Here is a 20665-nt window from a genome sequence, read left to right as displayed (position 1 = left end):
ACCCAAAAGTTGGGAACCACTGTTCTATATTATAGTCCTGACAAAACTATAACATTGGAAGGTCTCCCAAAGAGTCCTGTACTTCAATCTTCACCAATGAGGGAATCTACAGATCAGACATTCCTAAGAGATGGCTGTCCATCTCCATCAAGGAGATCCTTCTATTCATGAGCAATTTTGTTTACATCACAATGGTATATTTTGGGCTTTTGTGTGTGCGCTTTATTTTTTCATTTTAAGATGATACATATGTAGCTAGCCACCCTTTTCTGCTCTTGTTCCAGGAAGACTGATACCATACAATTATTTCTGGGTGATATTTCTGAGCTTTTCGGCATTTAGGGTTTTGGGGAAATGAAATAAAATTGTATTATTGCTCAGTGAGCGAGTGCCACCTGGTGGCCAATTTGTATTCCACAAGAACATTATTAGGCTAAGAATTTTGATTTGCAGGATCATGGGATTTAAACCTACAGTAGTAAATCCTTTCCTTTGATTGAAATTTCAAATTGGATGTAAGCCCTTTTATTTGTTTAGAAATTGGATATGCTGGGGTTTTTTTGCAAGCTGGAACTCCAGCAGTTTAACAACTAAAAGAAAGGCATAGTAGAATAGACCATAAAATGCAAGTTTTTGTGAAACAACAGGATATAAACATATACAGTAGAGTCTCACTTATCCAACATAAACGGGCTGGCAGAACATTGGATAAGCAAATATGTTGGATAATAAGGAGAGATTAAGGAAAAGCCTATTAAACATCAAATTAGGTTATGATTTTACAAATTAAGCACCAAAACATCATGTTATACAACAAATTTGACAGAAAAAGTAGTTCATTACACAGTAATGCTATGTAGTAATTACTGTATTTACGAATTTAGCACCAAAATATCACAATGCATTGAAAACATTGACTACAAAAATGTGTTGGATAATCCAGAACATCGGATAAGCGAGTGTTGGATAAGTGAGACTCTACTGTACCAGAACATGATACAATAAAATAGAAGGAGCAACACCAAGGCTCTGGAAAAGCAATAGCCATGACCAAATAAAAACAAAAATATAAACAAAGTAACCAAATTGTTGTAAACAACAAATATTTCAGCCAGAAAATTAATTAGCTTGACTGATAAAAAATAATAATTGTAATTAACTTGGTTTTTCACTGTTTTTCTGAAGTTGCCAAACTTTATTCACATAGACTGTGGTTCTAGATTTGCTTCTAAGAGCCTAAGTAGTTAAATAACATATCTTACCTATCTGGTCTTCATGGGCAAAAGCCACTGTGAATGAGCCACCTCTCAGGGGTACTTTGATTGTGCTTTTCATGCATGGCAAGGGTTTGGACTAGACGGCCAGTGTGGTCTCTTCCAGCTCTATACAGTGTTCCCTCACTTGTTCCAGGACCACCCACAAAAAGTGAAAATCTGCAAAGTAGGGACACTATTTTTATTTTAATATTTATGCATTTTAAAAAAATAGTTATATGGCCTTTCTCCCCCTTGCAAGCTCTGGAGAGCCAGTGAAGCCTTCCCTACCAGCGCCGGTGGGCCCTTTGCTCTGTGCCTGCCATGTTGCTCTGGCTGCCTCTGCTCTGAATGAAGAAGAAATGCAGCTCTGGCCCAGTGAATGAGCGAGCAAGGAAGGGTGGGTGAGAGGGTGAGAGGGTGGGGGCGGGTGGCAGTGGCAGCAGGAGCCTGGAAGAGGCAGACAGGCTCCTTCTGCTGCCGCTCCAGCCAGGCTACGCCGGGAAACGTGGAGCACTCGGAAGAGGGGGCAGCCGGCTACCCGGCTGGAGCAAGGCACAGAGCAAGGGAGCAGCAGCAATTCGGTAAATAAATAAATAAATAGTTTTCCTGCAAAACAGCAAGCCGGAAATAAGCGAAACGCGAAGTAGCAGGGGAACACTGTCATTCTATGATTCTATGATTGGAGTCTGTTCTCCTGTGATCAATATTAGGCCTGTGCGATCAATGAAAAAAATGTTTCAATACTCATTATGAAATTAGGAGATGGGGCGGAATCATTTCTGAAGTGTTTCTGAAATTGGATGGGGTTGTATCGTAATTATAACGAGTTAACTACTTTTTCATTACTTTTTGCTAAGTAATTGTTCCAATGGTCAAATTCAGGGACTCCTTTCTCCCTTATTGTTAGAGCTATTGGCATGAAACTTGCTAAAATTACAGAACACGTTTACAACTGTTAGCCCATCAGAACGTTTCACTCATCCACAGAATTTTGGAGAATTTGCAAAATTTTTACAAACAACATTTAAAAAAATTACAAGAGCTATCTCCATGAATTTTCTTAACAATGACACAAGATAGTAGGGGATCATTTCCCTCCCAGTGTCAGAAATATTCATACATTTACTGGTTTTTGGGAAATTTTATAATGTTGACAAAAACATTTCTTTAAAGCCACAACAGCTATCTCATTTAATGTCTTTAAACAATAGAACTTCCATTTAGGAATTTCTTCCCAGGCCAGCACAGAGTTACTTACTAATATTGAAGTATCAGTCAGTCCTCCTCTTTGCAGATTCAACAATTTATTGGAACTCTGGCAGCTGCTAGAAGGGACACATCTTTCCCCTTTCTAATGGAGACTTTCTGATGCTGAGCAGAATTCTGGGAAATGTAGCTTAGGGCAGGGCCTTTTGAATTCTCTGGCATAGGGTTCCTTGCCTTCCCAAACCACATTTCCCAGAATTCTGTGCTCTCTCAGTCTCCTTCCCAGCTGTCTCAGCTCTTCCTGCCTTGCTGCTTTCTTCTCCTCATGGCGAGAGGCAGCCTATGGTGGAATTGATTTTGTTAACAATAATTAAAGATCAGAGTCACAAGTTTGCAAATGCTATTCATAGCAGGCCATCTAGCATTACATTTGCCTATCTTGGCAATAAAAAAAACACCCCCCTTGGAATGCATACTACTGCATCCCATCAGTGAGAACTCCATCTTTCCAAAGTACCATATTTACTCAAGTCCATAGAATCTAATGTGAACCTCAGTTTTCAAAACTCTGAAACCCAAACATGTATTTACTGTTGAATGTAATGTTCAACAGCCAAAAGTGCTCTCTTTGTAATTTGGTCACTATATTTGCTGCATTCTTAGAATGTCTTCCTTAAAAATGATTTGTTAGAACACCAAAGATTTCAGCAATAGAACAGAAAACCATGGGGTGCAGCCAGGGCCGTAGCCAGAAAAAAATTTCGGGGGGGGGGGGGTTGAAAATTTCGGGGGGGGGGGGGTTGAACCCCTAGTACACACCTCTCCCCGCTACAAACCTGTCAATATCTACAAATCCCAGGTTGCATAGCATTGCATCATTGCAATTACATTAGAGATGAGGTACCTCAAAGAGGAGCTCCCGTTTGGCTTTAGCTCAGCACTAAGATGACAGTATGACACAAATCAAATCTACACCCCAGTTTTGACAAGGTCATTTAGCCGAAAAAGGTAACCATTATTTGAGTAAATAGGGTATTCATGCCAAAGGGGATCTTTTTTTTGAATCCTGTGAAGTTGAAATTGAAGCAAGTTGACATAACTAAATCCTGACAATGAGCAGCTGAGAGGATTCACCATGTCCTGTGTTGGCACTGCTTTAAGCTGTAGCCTTTTATGATCTGGGTTTATTCCATAGACAACAATGCTGGAGCAGGCGATCAAGAGCACCCAGGAGAGCTACGAGGATGAGATCCAGTTGTACAACGAGCAGATTGACACTCTGAGGAAGGGCATAGAAGAGGCAGAAAGGACCCTGGAAAAATACACCAATGACTGCCGTCAGCTCTCCATTTATAAGCAGTCCCTGGAGAATGAACTAGAGCGTTACAAACGTATTATTGAGAATGAAGATAGTAGGTAAATGTGCTGCAAGATTCCAAATAATGATGTATTTTACTGATACCATTCTAATACACACCTAAATTTCTTCTATAATTTTTAAAATGAAAAATGCAAGTATAAGGTTTTGGGTTTTTTTCGTGTCAGGAGCAACCGGAGTTGCTTCAGGAGTGAGAGAATTGGCCGTCCGCAAGGACGTTGCCCAGGGGACGCCCAGATGTTTTGATGTGGACACATGGAGCTGGAGCTGATAAAGAGAGCTCATCCGCGCTCTCCCCGGGTGGGATTCGAACCTGGCAGCCTTCAGGTCAGCAACCCAACCTTCAAGTCACAAGGCTTTTATCCCCTAGGCCACCGGAGGCTCCAGAAGTGTAAGGTAAAAAAAATGAGTGTAAGGTAAAAATGTGCTTGCTTATGTTATTAACTACTAAAGGTAAAAATTTCCCTTTGACATTAAGTCTAGTCGAGTCTAACTCTGGGGGTGGTGCTCATCTCCATTTCTAAGCCAGCATTGTCCGTAGATGCTTCCAAGGTCATGCGGCCGGCATGACTGCATGGGGCACCGTTATCTTCCTGCCGAAGTGGTACCTATTGATCTACTCACATTTGCATATTTTCAAACTGCATATTTTTGGCAGAAGCTGGGGCTAACAATAGGAGTTCACCTCACCCCACTGACCTTCCAGTCAGCAAGTTCTGCAGCTTAGCAGTTTAACCTGCTGTGCCACCACAGCCCCTTATTAACTACTAGTTATCACTATTATGGTTTAGCATTTTGTTACCTCCTCAAGTAGGTTCCATTTGAAAATTCTAATTAAATTGCAGTATCTTGCCCTTTTCAAAGTAAGGGAAAAGCAAACTGCTGCATCTTCTCCTAGTTGTAATGTTCTAATGGATAACTCTTGCCATTTTGAACTCACTCAGATGTCTGTTGGCCACATGGATCCCAGTTTTCACCCGTGAAATGTTGGAGAGCATATTATTTTACTTAGCATTACAATCATTTAAAGTTTTTTAAAAATATATTCTTATTCAATGTATTATTTTAGTAGAAATTTCTGATCTCTTCTTTCCTCTTGTTAGGTTGAATTCTGCTATTGTTGGAACCCCTGTAACACTCTTCACGCCGACATACAGACCCCCACAGGCTCCAACCTTGAGAGGGAGAGGTAAATCACGCAAGGCCTTTTGGAACACAACTTTAACATATGTGAGATGGGTGAAGTTAGCATGTTTAGTTACAACAGATATGATGGGTTTAAGTGATCATGGATAACAGCTATTATTATGAGGGGAAAAAGTTATTAGAAGAAAAGGAAACAAAGTAAAGTAATTTTTTTTGGTGTCAGGAGCAACCTGAGTTGCTTCTGGAGTGAGAGAATTGGCCGTCTGCAAGGACGTTACCCAGACGGCCAATTTTCTCACTCCAGAAGCAACTCAGGTTGCTCCTGACACCAAAAAAAGTAATATAAATATATAGCTAGCCGCTGTATCATGTTTCTTCTATTTTTATTTTGTAAGGGGGTGATCCTAATATGGAGTGTGTGTCTGGCAGAAGATAACAATCAGTTCTGCATACACTTGGTATCCAGTCCAGAGTAGACCCACCAGGCCTGCATTTACCATTGAATTATTCCACTTGTAACAATACATTTTGTTTGTTTTCCATGTAGTGTGGATGTCTATGTGATAGTTGTCCTTCTCTTTAGAGACTGTCAGCTGAACATTTTTCCTGAAATATTTACAAGTGAAATAAGAATCACAGCAGAATGGTTCAATGTGGTTCTCAAGCCAGGAAAGTCTGGGGCTCCTTTGTGAGATTCCACTTTCAATTTCAGGTTGAATTTTAAAGGAGACATTACTTTTACTGAACCTTGTTCCCCCACCCTGCAAAAGGTTATTCAATCTTGCCTTTAACATTCAGACCAAAAGCTAGAGCAAGTTCAGGGACTATTTCATTATCCGGGAGGACGCCACTAGGGGGCACTAGAGAGAGAAGGATAGTCCATTTTATGAAGTTGGAGGGGTTGAAGGAGTAAAACCATTTCTCCCCATTTTCCTGTTATTTTCCCCGAGCCATGTTCCCGTTGTGGAAACAACCCTCGTTTATGATATGGGAAGGGATAAGCGGGAATAACCAGCAAAAACAGGGGAAATGGTTTCCTCCTGCAACTTCCCCCTGTAAAAAGGACTTATTCTTCCCTCTCTAGCATCCCCTAGTGGCCTCCATCTGGATAATGGAAAAGTGCCCAAGTTTATATATCCTTGATATTGGAACCTTGACCCTCAACTATCTCCAACTGTTGTTGGAATGCAACTCTCTTCATCCCCAAACATTGGTTGTGCTTACTAGAGATTTGTAGTCCAACATAATATGGTTTAGAGGATACTACTGCCCATTAAAGGAGCAAATTTAGTAACAATATGCTATGATCTAATTTTAAGTACCTTCATTCTGAGTCCATCAAACCAAAGATTTGTAAGATATTCTCTTCTCGGGAAATGCCTTTTCTTCATCAAATACTTGTGCCACTTTAATGCTATTCAGAAGCAAAATCCTGTTTGCATGAAGTGAGCTGGAATCTCTGAAAGCTTATGCTAGAAATGTATTTCCTCATTTAGTCTCAAAGGTACAGCAGGATTTTTATGCTACTTTGGTCACATATTGTTTTGTGTTTGTTTTCTTCACATTTCCTTTGCTACAGACATTACACTGGTTATACAAGATATAGCTAGTGCAAAGCCAAGGCAAAGAAGTCTGCCCAAGAAGACATCAAGGCGAAAAGAGATAACACCTAAAGACCTTACCAATGGTACACAATCAGAAAAAATATATGGCCAACCCCTAGAAGGCTTAGATCATGATCAGCAGGATTTCAAATATGAGGGATTAGTAGTAACAAGTGAACATGGGCATGATGATAATGTTGAAGAAGGAACACAGCAAGAAAGATTTGTAGATGATGTACCTGATGGGGCACAGATAAGCAGCGCTTTTGATAAATTGTGCAATATAGTCAGAGACAGAATCAGATGCTATCAGAGACCAGAAGCTAAAACAGATTTCTATACTAAAGGGCGTTATGTCCTTGTCACAGGAGAGGGCAGCTATGAGGAACCCAGTTTCATCTCTTCACCCATTCCTTCTTCAGGTGAGATCACTGTTTCTGACAGTGAAGGAAAGATGCTAAATGAAAAAGATGTACAACTCAAACCAGAGTTGCCCGAGCCATTTGAGCATGACAAAGGTGAACCTGAAGCCTACGAAACACCAGAGGGGCCCAAAAGTCAGGAAGATATAATTGGTACCATACCAACTGCAGGAATACAAGAATACAGACCAGAACGCAAAGAAAAGGAAGATGTAGCTGAACAGCTGGAAAAGCCGGAAGAAAAAGGTGCAGAGGCAGGAGTTTATGTCAGCAAAGAATATGACAGAGAAATCAGTTTTTCTTTCAAGGACCTGAGCCCACCAAATATCATGAGTTATGAAAAGGTGGAAATGATGGAATCCATTGAAAAATTCTCAGATGACAAAGTACAGAGCTATGAAGAAACAGCTATGGTTGTGGAAACCATGATTGAGAAGACCAGCAAGAAGAGGATGGGAGACAAGAGCTCTTAACATGCTCCTTAAGACAGACAATGTGTCCAGTTCAGACTTATTACAGCTATGACTTATTACAGCTATGAGCTATGACTCCATATATACTCATGTATAAGTCTAGAAATTTTAGTCAAATCACTTTTAAAAACCTGGCTTGGCTTATTCATTGGTCAACATGAGTAGTACTGTTACTCTTATCAAAAAAGGAAACGTGTCCTTCTGTGAGTAAAGTGCTGAAAGTCAAGAGCTTAGTCCCTCCCAGGATAACATAAAAGGAGCACCAAGCCCTTCTTCTCTTTCCACTGTGGCACCACTAACCTTTTAGAGTGCCTGGGTGGGGAAATATCAGCAGTGGCCAGATGCCGCTGTCCCCAAGACAGTGTTAGATCTTTCCTCTTTCCACAGAAACACTCTCAATTAATTCACAGATCATATCAAAATCCATAATTTTTGTCCCCAATCCTGCCCTTGGTTTATATGAGGCCAACATATACATGAATATATATGAGTGTCATTCAAAAAAATAATTCCTCATTTTTTATAATTTATTGATTCAAAATAATTGAAAGTTGGTAACTGTACCAATGAATGCTTCTTTTACATGTACCATTTTTCTTCATTATCTCCATCAACTTGTATGGTCTTACATCAGCATGAAACAAGTGCATGTACTTGCCACCACCAGCTCTTGTCCTGTGTATTTAGTCACCTCCATTCTGCACCAATTACGGTGTTGTCCTCTTAAAAGTGAGTCCAATGCAAAGCTGCTTTAAAAGACCCAAAGAGATGGAAATCTGACGATGCCAGAGCTGGACATTTTGCAGATGCGTGCCCATGTTCTCAACTTGTATGAGGGTGTGCTTTGCCATGCTGGAGCAACATTTTTGCTAGATTCTTGCCAGGCTAAACTTGCCTTGAGGAACCATTTTGCGTAGAGTTTCAAATATCTAAAAGCTTTAATAATTGAATACACACTTCCAATGCTTACCAATAGCTTTAGGGCTAGTTATTATGTTGTGTCGATTCACATTCGCACAGTTCCACGTCTGGAGTATCGACTGTGGCAGGACATTCAGCACACAGCAGATCACGGAGCTTGGTTTCTGCACTTCCCAATGCTGAAACTCTCTTAGTGAACTGTCCAATGGTGTTCCTATCCACTGCACAGCTTCCAAACACTGCACACAAACATTTATGTTCACCACATTTTCATTTTCATGAACCAAGAATTCAACTATAGCTCGTTGCTGTTAATGGGAGTCTCCAACAGAGGCCATTTTAACAGTTCACTACATCTCCACCATCTGTTGAAATGACTTGAAACTCAGTAGAAATTTCACTGGAGAAATTTCAGATTTCAAGCACAGAAGTTCATTTTTCTATCTTTTTTAATGGAGGAGAAAAAATGTGGGACATTATTTTTTGAATGACCATCCTACATTAGTAACCTTATGGAACACTGCTAGAATGAGTGGTGTGAAAACTGTTGACTAAAGTATATATCTTGCTTGATTTCACCCCTTGATATGAAACTGGTTTTGTCTCCATAGCATTGTATTTTTTCTAAGGTCATCGGCCTAATTCATACATTATCCACTCTGTTATACTGTTGGAAAGCTTCTCCTAATCACCTCCAAGCTCATTCACATATACCTTTGTAGTGGTAGTACATGCAAGCCTCCATTTGCATGGTGGTTTCCTGTTAACAGCAAGAATGGGCACAACCAGTGGAGAAAGAGGTTAGGGTTATAATTTAAGAGGAACAACAACATTCTGAGCTCATCTATGCCAACCCCTACACTCTTGGTATTTACTAAAACCTTTAAAGGAACTTAGTTTCAAACTGTTGCCCCAATCCACGAAGAAACTGGCAAATACATTGTTGAGCTGAACCCTACTGGTTGGTTGCTAAAGAGCACACAGTAGGAGGAAAAACACATCCCTTTCTTTCTTGATCAAAAGATCTTCTTGAACAAAACATAAATCAAGCTGGATTGGGGCCAGTATTGTTTGGTATAATTACATTTAGATTTGTGTGTCTGATGTAGCTAGGAGAAGAGATTTTTTTTTCCCTTGGAGTGCTTATTAGAAAACACTGATTTCTGCATTTCTAAGCAGGTTCTAGATATGAATTTTAGCTGGTGACGTGTATTTTATTTTTATTTGATAAGAATTTGGCCTTTGAGAGGGTGTTTTCCAGAGGGTGGATTTTCATATTACAGTACATTGAAAAAAGTCATTTGGAAGTATGTTTACATTGAAGAACATATGATTGCACTTAATGGAACTTACTACAAAGAAGGTTTACATGCAATTATACATTCAGTGGATTATTATTATTATTATTATCATCATCATCATCATCATCATCTTTATTTATACCCCCGTCTTTCTCCCTGTGGGGACTTAAGGCAGCTAACACTCCACACTAGTTTAAAAGGTGTAATACAAAAGTTAAAAAACAAGTAAATAAGTGTGCTAAAAACAGAATTCAAATACTGTAAATAATGGCCTTTAAAACTCATATTCCCCCCAATTCCACCCAAAAATATTTAACAAGGCTGCAAAAACAGAACCAGTTCCAGGGGTATCAATTCAGATCATAGGCTAACTATTCATGGCATTGTTCTGTGCATTTAGAGGAGACTGGTGGTTCTAGTCCAGAGATGTCCAATTTAAAATAATCTGCTAGTGGCCATCATCACATGTGGAGGATGCTAATTCCATCATTCCAATTTTCTAACAAGCATCAGATAATATATGGGTTCATTCCTTTCATACCTTAGTGCAGGTGAGATGACTGGAGACATGACAAGGAACTCATTCTGGTGTCATGTTATTTTGAAGGATAACCATCGCATTATATTGATAAATGTTTCACATTTAAAAATTGACATTATTTTTCAGCCCAAGTACCAATGTTAAACACCGAATGTTTTCATCGCAGAAATGCCAAGAGAGAGAAACTACCTGAACCTCCGTGGCCTAGGGGATAAAGCCTTATGACTTGAAGGTTGGGTTGCTGACCTGAAGGCTGCCAGGTTTGAATCCCACCCTGGGAGAGCGCGGATGAGCTCCCTCTATCAGCTCCAGCTCCATGCGGGGACATGAGAGAAGCCTCCCACAAGGATGGTAAAACATCAAAACATCTGGGCGTCCCCTGGGCAACGTCCTTGCAGACAGCCAATTCTCTCACTCCAGAAGCAACTCTGGTTGCTCCTGACACGAAAAAAAAAATCCATATAGAAACATAGCTCATTGAAAATTTAAAGTTCTACTGGGGTTTCACATTGTATGTGGTACTTCAAAGAAGGATTTTGCAATTTTTTGTTATTTACTGAATATCGAGGAGTTGGCCATTAGCCTGAAGTTAATTGTTGGGGAATTTCGTTGCAGAGAATGGTCTTGAAGCCTCTTCAGAATAAAGATTTTTTTGCTTGCTTATTTCTAAAGTCTGTTTGTGGACCATCTCTTGTCTTCTTCAGGTTTTATAGTTTTCTCCCTCCAGAGTCTGCAGTAATATTCCATGCTGTGACATTAAGGTATTTTGAATTTCTCTACTCCTCACTACCAGCATTTCAATGGGAAGTGTGCGCCTGCTTTTGGCTGATGAGATAGTCAAATTAAATAAGTTTGTTCTTGTGTGTCTTAAAGTTGTTTCAGACTGAGGGTGACCTTAAGTCTAAGGCTTAGGGCAGGGGGCAATTAAATGACCTTGGAGGGCCACATTTGGCCCACGGACTTTTGTTTGGGGATCCCTAGTATAGAGGATAGTGAGTTACGATGCTTTTAAAAATGTAAAGTACTTTCAATAGCCAGCTTGGTAGGATTAACAACCTCATCACAAAGGGCTAAACTTGGTGGTATGCACTGGTTTAGCCCAAGTCACTCATGAAGCCCACTGGCTCCCATCAAATGATGCCAGCATGGCTCTGTGGGTGAAGAAAGGTAGAGCCAGTGCATGCCACTGCCTTGGCAACACAGGAAGCTTGGGGGGGGGGTCAAACTTTCCACGTGCACTCCACGCTTCCCCCCCCCCCCCCCCATGGGATCCCTCCATGAGATCAGCTGGGAGAGAAGTCCAGCGATGTGGGGTTTGGGACACTGGGTTCCCCATGCCACCCAATGACACGGAGTGACTCTGACAACCATATGACAAGGTCATAAGAAGGAGGAACCAGGTGTCAAAGCCACAATTCTTTCTCAAAGAACAGCAGTTGGGAAGTCTCCCATAAAACATACAGAAGGATGAAAGGAGGAATGAGCATCTGTTGGAGAGTAGGGGTCACATTAGGTCTCCAGGAGAACTTAGAGAGCCCAGAGGGGCAGCCTCTTACATCACAAACTGGCAAATTTAGATGCACAGCTCTAGTTGTCAGACATTTTGTGTAGGCTCTCTGTATTTTTGATCACGTTCATTTGATGTTTGCTCTGTGGAAGGGCTGAAGTGCTGGTCTGCACAATCTCTTAGCTCAGCTTCCAAGCAACCACAGCAAGCACTCATGAATTTGGGCTATCACATGTTGTCATTACACATCTTGAAGAAGCAGAGTACCATGTAGCTTCAGATATCCAGCTATAATATGATCAACTCCTTTACAGCATCTTTTTATTTTCCTCATATTATAAAACAGTCAGTCACAGAGGGCTTTAACAATGTTCACTGCAAGTAAACAATTAACCTCATGACTCTCACCTTAAAAAAACAAATTATGATCAAGTTATTTTGCATCAGTAAGACCACAGAAAATGTACTCTCAGTTGGACATATTTTTTCAATTTCTACCATGATTGAAATAATAAAAGTAAATCCAAATAACTAAATGTATTTATCTCTCTTTAAATGTTGTATATACAAATAGTAGTAATAGTAGTAGTAGTAGTAGTAGTAGTAGTAATAATATATCAAAAATGTGCAACCACTTCTTAGAGTTCAAATTATGAAAATATGTACACCAATTTTGTTGTTTTGTTGCTCTATAGGACATTTAATATTCAGGTGCAAAGTTACATCAAAGCAATGACAACTATATATATTCTGAAATGACAATCCTTTTCATTTACTAATTTAAACAACTTCCAAGATATTAATGTGACCTTTGTGTTCTTAAGAAGACCCTGTGAACAGAGATTGTGTGTCTATTAAACATATATTTATATAGGCAATGTATTCCTATTTCTATGTACAATTCTTGGACCTGTATATATATAAATATATAATATATATGCCAATGTGCTATCGCAGCGTTCATAGACTACAACTAATGCAAGTTTAGTTGTATATTTAAACATAGATGGTCTGAATCGGCAAAGGAGGCCTGCACAACAGATGTGGTTGTACCTTACAACCGTATGGAGGCAATATGTGAAGCATTACAAGTAATGTAATTGGAAATAATTATATGTAATTAGCAATGCAGTTACATATAACTACTTATTGTTGGGACAAGGTTGTAAAAAGTCACACGTCAATGATAAAATTGATAATATTGACATAACAAATAATAATTTCTAGTTATCCCAAAAGTGCTTTAAAAGGGCATGCTTATATGCATTTTGACAGGAATTTTCCAGGTTTTTAAAATTACTATTCTCTTATTAACCATAAATGATTTCCCTCCTTCAAAAAAAAAGGAAGAAAAAAATGAGTACAGCACTGCCACAAGTAATGCAATGTGTTACTTTCCCAGCATTGCAACAAGTCATAGCAATGAGTTACTTTTTCAGCATTGTAACAAGGGCTATTTAAAAAGTAACTTTCCAAGCTTTGGTAATATAATGTTTACCTCCATGTGGGTTCACAGCCTTTATACACAGGCAGTTGAAACTGGGTAAAGGTCATCACAGCTCAGAAATGCCTGTCTATATGCTCATTAGACAGTTAGGATTTATGTTTTGGAACAAATTACACTGAAGTCTTTCATTTATTGGCACTAGAGGCAGCCTCCTGCCGTTAAACACCTGTGCACATGAAAGATTTCCCTTGTTTTCCATGAGATGAAAATGGAAATGGAAATGATCATGCATATGCAATGGAGTTTCTGCCACAGAGGAGAATGGGAGCTCTTCTATTCAAAGCCTATTGCTATTGAAAGGTTTCCCGCCCCCTGTTGTCTTCAATGGGATATGGAAAGCAGTTGTTAAATCTCCACTGTTCATGCATCTATCTGAGAATAGAATGGATTCATGTTTAGTTTTTGGTTTATTTATCTCATTAATGAACTACAACTTAGGACTTCATCCCATAAAGGAGCGGGGAGTGGGTTTAATCATTTTCTTTGTGTGGCGTTTCATGGGCTTCCGTCTTGAAAGAAGACAGAGAATTTACTCACCCGCATCAGACTCATCCCCTTTCTAGTTCAACCATTTCAAGGACACCAGGACACTTTTTAAACCAGGTATCATTTTTACATGGACTATGCTTTGACATTTCACCACTCTATTCAGGGATGGGGGTGGATTTTTTTTTTATTAGAATTAAAGTACTGTACTTACACTGGACAAGTTGACCTAGGGCTTTTGGGTCCTTTTTTATCAAAAACCTTTAGACATATACATGAGTATATACAGTAAACAAACATGTGCTTACTATTTTTTCCATTATATTAAAGCAGGGATTCTCAAACTGTGCTTTGCAGAGCCCTTGGGGCTCCACAGGTGATAGTGAGGGGCTCCAAAGCACCACGCTGTTACCTGCCTCCTCTCTAGGATTGTTCCTCTTAAACCCCTACACTAAAGGAGACAGGCACACTTTTAAAAACACTTTTTTCAATAGGACCCATACTGTCTTTAAACCACTAATGGAAACAGAAGGAACATTAGCAACCACCCACATGAATGCCCACATTGCGTCATCACAAAGTAATCGGACAAATCCACTACTTTCCATCACAAAGAAAAAGGGGAACTTCTTGAGCATTTCTATGCATAGGGGAAAGGAGTGGAGTAGATTTGTGCCCGTTTTTGAAATCCTCCCATTTCTACACACTGTGGACCTTATGTCAAGGGCAGGTTTTGGGGCCAAAATTATGAATTGTGATATGACCCATAGGACCTCATTCCAAAGGCCCATAGATTGGCCATGCATCCCAGTGGGATGTGTGGAGATACCATTGATTCATACCCCACATTGCACAACTTGCTTTTCCCCATCCTATGGGGTGAAGCGTTGCTGCATGACTTCCCTCTATTGCTGGTAAGGCAACACAGGCAGGTTCCCATGTTGCCACAGCAGCAGCATATGCTGCTTGCTCTCTTCTTTTCCAGACAGAACCACATGCATTATGTAATGGGCTCCATCCTGAAAGGGGAGAATAAGTGGCGTAGGACAGGCAAAGTAGCCCATCTGATGAGGTTGTAAGATAGTTTAAGTTGATGAGGGAGTGCCAGTGTTGCTTCAGAGGGCTACTATTCCTGGGGTGCTGCTGCCACCATTTTGCCCACCAGGCATTTGAAAAGATTAGAAATGGCACTGCAGTAGAAAGTGTAGAGTGGGTTAGTGCTTCTTTTTGGTTCTCCCAGGATGGACTATGCTTTCACATTTCACCGCTCTATTCAGAGAAGGGGATTGCTCCTTTTTTTGATAAGAGTTAAAGTACAGTATTACACTGACCCATGGACAAGTTGACTTAGAGGTTTTGGGTCCATTTTATTGTCGAAAACCTTTAGACATATACATGAGTATATACAGTAAACATGTGCTTACTATTTTTCATTCTATTAAAGCAGGGGTTCTCAAACTGTGCTCTGCGGAGCCCTTGGGGTGATAGTGAGGGGCTCTGCAGCATCATGCTGCTGAGGCACAGACCCTTTCTCCCCTAGCACCCTCACTGCCCAGACCCCTTTCCCCATGGACATCTGTTGGAGGTGCTTTGATTGTGTTTTTCCTGCTTGGCAGAAGGTTGGACTGGATGGCCTCTGGGGTCTGCTACTGAAATACGGTAGAGGTTTATGTTGTTTAAAATTGTTCTTCATTTTAAATATTGTATTGTTCTTTCTTTCTTTTCTTTCTTTCTTTCTTTTTGCACTGTGCAAATTAATTCTCACAAACACCCCAGTCATCTGCCACTGGCCTGGCACATGCCTGATATATATACATTATATATAATATAATATGCAATGTAATATATAAACAGTTCTTGGGAGAAGAAACTTTTACTTCAAAAAGGGCTGAAAAAGTTTGAGAACCACTATATCAGTGGTTCTCAACCTGTGGGTCCTCAGGTGTTTTGGCCTACAACCCCCAGAAATCCCAGCCAGTTTACCAGCTGTTAAGATTTCTGAGAGCTGAAGGCCAAAACATCTGGGGACCCACAGGTTGAGAACCACTGCCCTATATGAAAGGAATCTAAAATTGCTGAGTTGTCCCTATACTCTACTTAGCAATGAATAATCAGAGATTCCCAGATCCACTACTATGAAAGGGGGGCATAAAAAGAGCAAATGCGATCAGGTACACTAAATACCAGTATGCTAAAAACCTTATAATGTTCTTTATGCAAAGTAGCAAGAACTAAAAACAAAACAAAAAGAGGACACACACAAAAGAGTTAAAAATGCTGCACTGCATGTTCACTTTGTAGACTTCTCGTATTTTACATTGTTGTTGCCCAATTATTGTTTTTGTTTACACATGTCATCATGTGGGTATTTTGTTTATAACTTTTACAGTTGCAAACAAAACAATATAATGCTTTTTAATCACTGGCATTTCGTATCCTTGATTCCAACTGTTGGTTTTGTATGTACCTTTTATTGGAATACAGCTATGTGTTTTGCATGCTTTTCAGAAACAAAGTAATTTTCGTATTAGAATTGTAAGTGATTTTGTAAGCTGAAACTTCAATGTCTTTCCTTTTTTGATTTAAGAAATGTTTGAAAGCAAGTTCAGGAAAATCCAGACTGTGCCAAATATTTTTTTGCTTATAGTCTTAGTGTGTTCTTTGTAAATGTTCTCCACCAGAACAGAAATTTCAGTAGTGCAGGGCGGCAGCTTTGGGAACAAGCAGAATAATCTCAAATTTTGTTCCAGCACATATTATATTTTTATCTGACACCAAGCATGTAAAAATTTCCCTCTCTGTGCTTTTAGCATGAGAAGACCCTATACCATTAACCAATACATGCCTGAAACCAAGACCATAGCAGAACTAGGAGACTGGAAATGCTGCTGAGGGACCCAATTCAGCCAGGAAGTGACTAATGTTACAGACTCATTGGGGTGGGAGGAGGGGTACAACACTGCAAGCAATGCCAAAGTTCACCTAATGAGGCCCTATGCTTTAGCTTCTATGTTTGGCATTCTAGCCATTTCCAGTGATTTGGGGTGCACTACAACTGCAATCGTAGTCTAATATGATTGTGCTTAGTGGGTATATAAACATGACCCACTTCACTGAAGTCATTCTGACAACTGCATGCCATTCTGGAGTTTCCAAAGAGCAGACTACATTCGATATAATACGTGCCAAAAAAAAAAGAAGAAGAAAAGAAAGAAAAAGAATGAAATAATTCTGTACATCGATTTACCTCCAATTCAAAGTAGGCACCTAATCAATTCAGTTTGATGAATCTGCAGTGCAGTCTTCCTTCACCACCAATTCTGCAGTTAGCATTATTTGATTTAGAATCAGTTCCTCAAAACTTCAGCCCTTATTGTATATGCTCTTGCTTCTCATCTCTAGGAAATTATTTAACAATAAAGTGCAATTGACCTTGATGTGTATTACGTGAATCGGCCATCTCATAGACAATTTATTTAAAAAAACAGTTGCAATGAAAAATGGAGAGATATTTGTTTACGCTAATACATTGCCATACCCCATAAAGACTAGTGATTATACTGCCAGTAAAATATGAACCAGGATCTAGATGGGCATTAGAGTTTAGAAAGCTATGAACAATTGTCCTCATGTTCCAGATATGTGATTAACCCACACATGTCATATCAGAGACACATCCTCTTGAGTCCTGTGATGCTTAGTGACAGGAAATTGATGGCAACCTTAGGTGGAAAAACCAAACGCAATCACTTGTATCCTAAAACTTCCCTCAAAGTGTGAATATATTTCAGTTGATCCCAAGAATATTTGAACTTGTATTAAGGCCAAGCAGCACATTGTGTGTTTAAAGAGGTCACTTTATGTTTAGATTCCCACTTTATGAGGGGATCCGATCCAGAACCGGGGAGTGCATCTGTTTCCTCTTGAAAATTGTCCCCACCCCAGTTGCTATTGGAGCCCAAAAATTCCCTTTTATTGCAAAAAAGATAAACAGTTTCAGAAGGGACAGAGGTATGGGAAGGATTTGTAGTATAAAACCTCAGAATAAAAATGTAAATATTAAAAAAGAGCATAAAGAAAGTAACATATCATTTTCCCCTGCAGCATCTGAGTTTTTCTTCCACTATTGTAACTTCCATGACAGTATTTCAGCAAATCGGAGTGGCCAGTTTGAACATTCACCTGTCCAAAAGCTTAAAATTAAAAAAAATAGAAGAACACATCAAAATTTTGTAGGTAGTTACTTGTTGCATGACAACAAACAAAAAGCAAAACAAAACAAAACCAAGCAAAACAAAATCCTTCAATGAACATCCCAACTCTGCATGATGATAGTTACAGTCATACACTTTAACCAAGTAGTTGGTTGATAGTATTATATTTGTGGCTCAGAATTCAAAAGTTTCCACTGTAGACAATCATAAAATCAGAAAGTTAGGATAATCAACTACATACAGTGGGCTAAAACCAGTGTTAGTCTTATCTAGGATAGCTTCACTGAAATAAATGAGACTGAACCATTAACTTCAGTCTCATTGATTTCAGTGAGTTTATTCTTGGTAGGACTAGTATTGGGATTGGCCCAATAACTGGAATATGCCTAATTGAAATCTTCAGGAAAGCGAACAGGGAAAGGAGACCGCTTGGCATGCAAAGCAGTGCTAGTTCTTGCTCAATATACTCTTGAGACTTCTCTCTACTGCTTCATCTAATTCCTCTTCCAGCTCTTCCTTCTTGGACATGGCCAATTTAGACTGGTAATCTTTTACTATTTGGTCTATGTAGGGTGCACTTTGAGTCCCGTGTAGCATTAATGTCCATTCCTTGAGGACTCCCTTCTGGGGCAGGATGCCAACAAACCCAACTTCCAGAACCCAAGTACCTCTGGGATCTTCTCCCCAAGAATGTGTTGTCATGAAGGGCCATTTGTCAAAGCCCACCTTGGAGTCATCATCTCTTGGGCGCCGACTCAGTAAAATGGATTTAGTTCCCATTGGTGATGTCATGTTGATATTCAAGTCCCCTCTCCTGGTAGAGTTCACAGTGATAACCGCCTGAACGTGTTCGAGGTAACGTACAAAGTTCTCCTTCCCCTCGCAAGCATCTGTGGTAAGAGTCAAAACCAACTTGCCAGTTGATGGTATTTTCCTGGGGTGTAGGAATAAAACAAATAAAAGATATTTGAACAAATGCTTTCACAATGCACACATATTTATCAGAGGATATATATTAAGAATTTAAATATGAATGCAGGCATTTGTCAATGATTAGTTTGCATTAAGCAGCTTGATTTTGATTCTGAAGACTACAAAACGGTAGGGTGGGGTGAGGTGGGGGTTATGTGATGAAAAATGGGAACATCCACAGCCTTTGAGTCTATAGGGTGAACATGAAATCGTGAGACGAGACTCCTCCACTGCACAGGCCATGAGCCTCCATTGTGGGAGTATAAAGAAGATAGCACCCCCAATTCTCATCTTTCATTCACCATTATGCCCAGCAATACATCTGAAACAAGTGAGAGATCAAGAGCTTGGACTGGATGTAGAATTAGATAGGTTAGTATGCAAGTGGAAATTATGAATGCTTGACTTAGAGGGATCAAGAATTGTGATATTTGCATACTCCAGGTTTAATTCATTTTTTAATTTTACTTATTTTTTCCAATTTATAACCTATCAAATGCATTAAAATGTTTAAATAACATGGCTCAATGCTATGAAATCCTAGGAGCAGTAGCCTGATGAGGCACAAATACCCTTTGGCAGAGAAAGCTAAAGGCATTGTAAAAATACAGCTCCCATGATTCCATAGTATTGAGCAATGGCGGCAAAGGTGGTGTCAAACTGCATTAATACTACAGTGTAGATGCACCTTCAGCAGACTTAACGGTCTCTGGCAGTAGATCCTTCACATTTTGCAGTAAATTTGAGTCATTATCTTGTTATTTGGGAATGAAACATTTTGAAACAAATCTTTCAAAACTAATTGTTGATGGGAAAAGGGCTTCTAACATTCTCTTTATTTGTTACAGTTTCTGTTTTTAGTACATATGTTTTAAATCACTTTTAGGTCTATTTATAGTTTAATTCTATTTAAATGTTTGCATGTGTTACTGATGTGGAATTTTATTGGTACAAATAAACAAATACATTTTAAAATGGAGAGTGACTGGGGACTTAGGGGGACTTTGGCAACTTTAAAATGGGGTCCCAAAGGGTTTGTGCTAACCACAGGCCAAATTTTCTCCACTCTTGTACAAAGATACAGCAGCCTACATTTCCATGTGTGCATATTACCAACAGGATTCCTGCTTACAAGTTCCAGAATTTACAAGCAAGCACAGCTAACAGACATCCTGACTGGGAGATTTTGGGAGTTGAGATCCAGTAAAGTGTTGTTTTCTGATCTCTCTCCCAGCCTTGCTTCAAGAATTGGCTCTGAGAGAAAAAACAGGCTCTCTCTTGACAAGCACTTCTTTAAATAGCTTGAACATGCCAGCAATCATTGCGGGTCCATTAGAGAAGCATGTACCTGCTATTCTGCTAATTTAGTTTGATTAGCCTATACTTGCTCTGGTAATAAGGGCAGATTGTAACTACTGGTCCTTTTCTCATTACATCTATATAGGCTGCATATTCCTTCATGGCCTTTCCTTATTCCATCACCAATGTACCATGTACACCAGCCATACTGAAAATGTTATCGGCAGCAACTTCTCATGAGCTGTCAAATACAGACCCTGTTAACCATTCCTAATGTAATTCACAAAAAATCACACAGGAACAGAGGAAACTTTTGCAATAAGCAGAGCTTGAAAAAGTTACTTTTTAGTCTTAGAACTTGTTGGCTGGTGTGTGTATGTTCTAAAAGCTATAGTTTAGAAATAACAAAAGAGGATTTTTGAAAGTTTCTAG

At 39.5% G+C, this 20665-nt stretch overlaps 2 protein-coding genes across 4 annotated transcripts in view; one reads left to right on the top strand and one right to left on the bottom strand.

Annotated features, from left to right (window-relative positions):
* The window catches only part of bfsp1 (beaded filament structural protein 1), a 45428-nt gene extending 34509 nt beyond the window's left edge, over nucleotides 1-10919 (top strand). Inside the window, exons 6-9 of one of the 3 annotated variants that reach the window (XM_062958440.1) lie at nucleotides 3658-3878; nucleotides 4944-5029; nucleotides 6566-6673; nucleotides 7013-10919. In XM_062958440.1, coding sequence (XP_062814510.1) covers nucleotides 3658-3878; nucleotides 4944-5029; nucleotides 6566-6673; nucleotides 7013-7485 — 888 coding nt within the window. In that variant the 3' untranslated portion in view covers nucleotides 7486-10919. Of the gene's footprint in view, nucleotides 1-3657; nucleotides 3879-4943; nucleotides 5030-6565 lie in introns of all 3 variants that reach the window. The other 2 variants (XM_016995730.2, XM_003215230.4) reach the window with 2 other exon arrangements.
* Nucleotides 10920-12059: 1140 nt separating this feature from the next.
* Nucleotides 12060-20665, bottom strand: part of pcsk2 (proprotein convertase subtilisin/kexin type 2) — a 138266-nt gene continuing 129660 nt past the window's right edge. The window contains exon 12 of the mRNA XM_062958452.1: nucleotides 12060-18896. Within this exon, the coding sequence (XP_062814522.1) occupies nucleotides 18410-18896 (487 nt within the window). The 3' untranslated portion in view covers nucleotides 12060-18409. The remainder of the gene's footprint in view (nucleotides 18897-20665) is intronic.

This window comes from Anolis carolinensis, chromosome 1 (genome assembly GCF_035594765.1).
Source record: "Anolis carolinensis isolate JA03-04 chromosome 1, rAnoCar3.1.pri, whole genome shotgun sequence".
Lineage (NCBI taxonomy): Eukaryota > Metazoa > Chordata > Lepidosauria > Squamata > Dactyloidae > Anolis > Anolis carolinensis.
The sequence above is the reverse complement of the archived record's forward strand: the minus strand, read 5'-3'. Positions and strand labels throughout refer to the sequence as shown.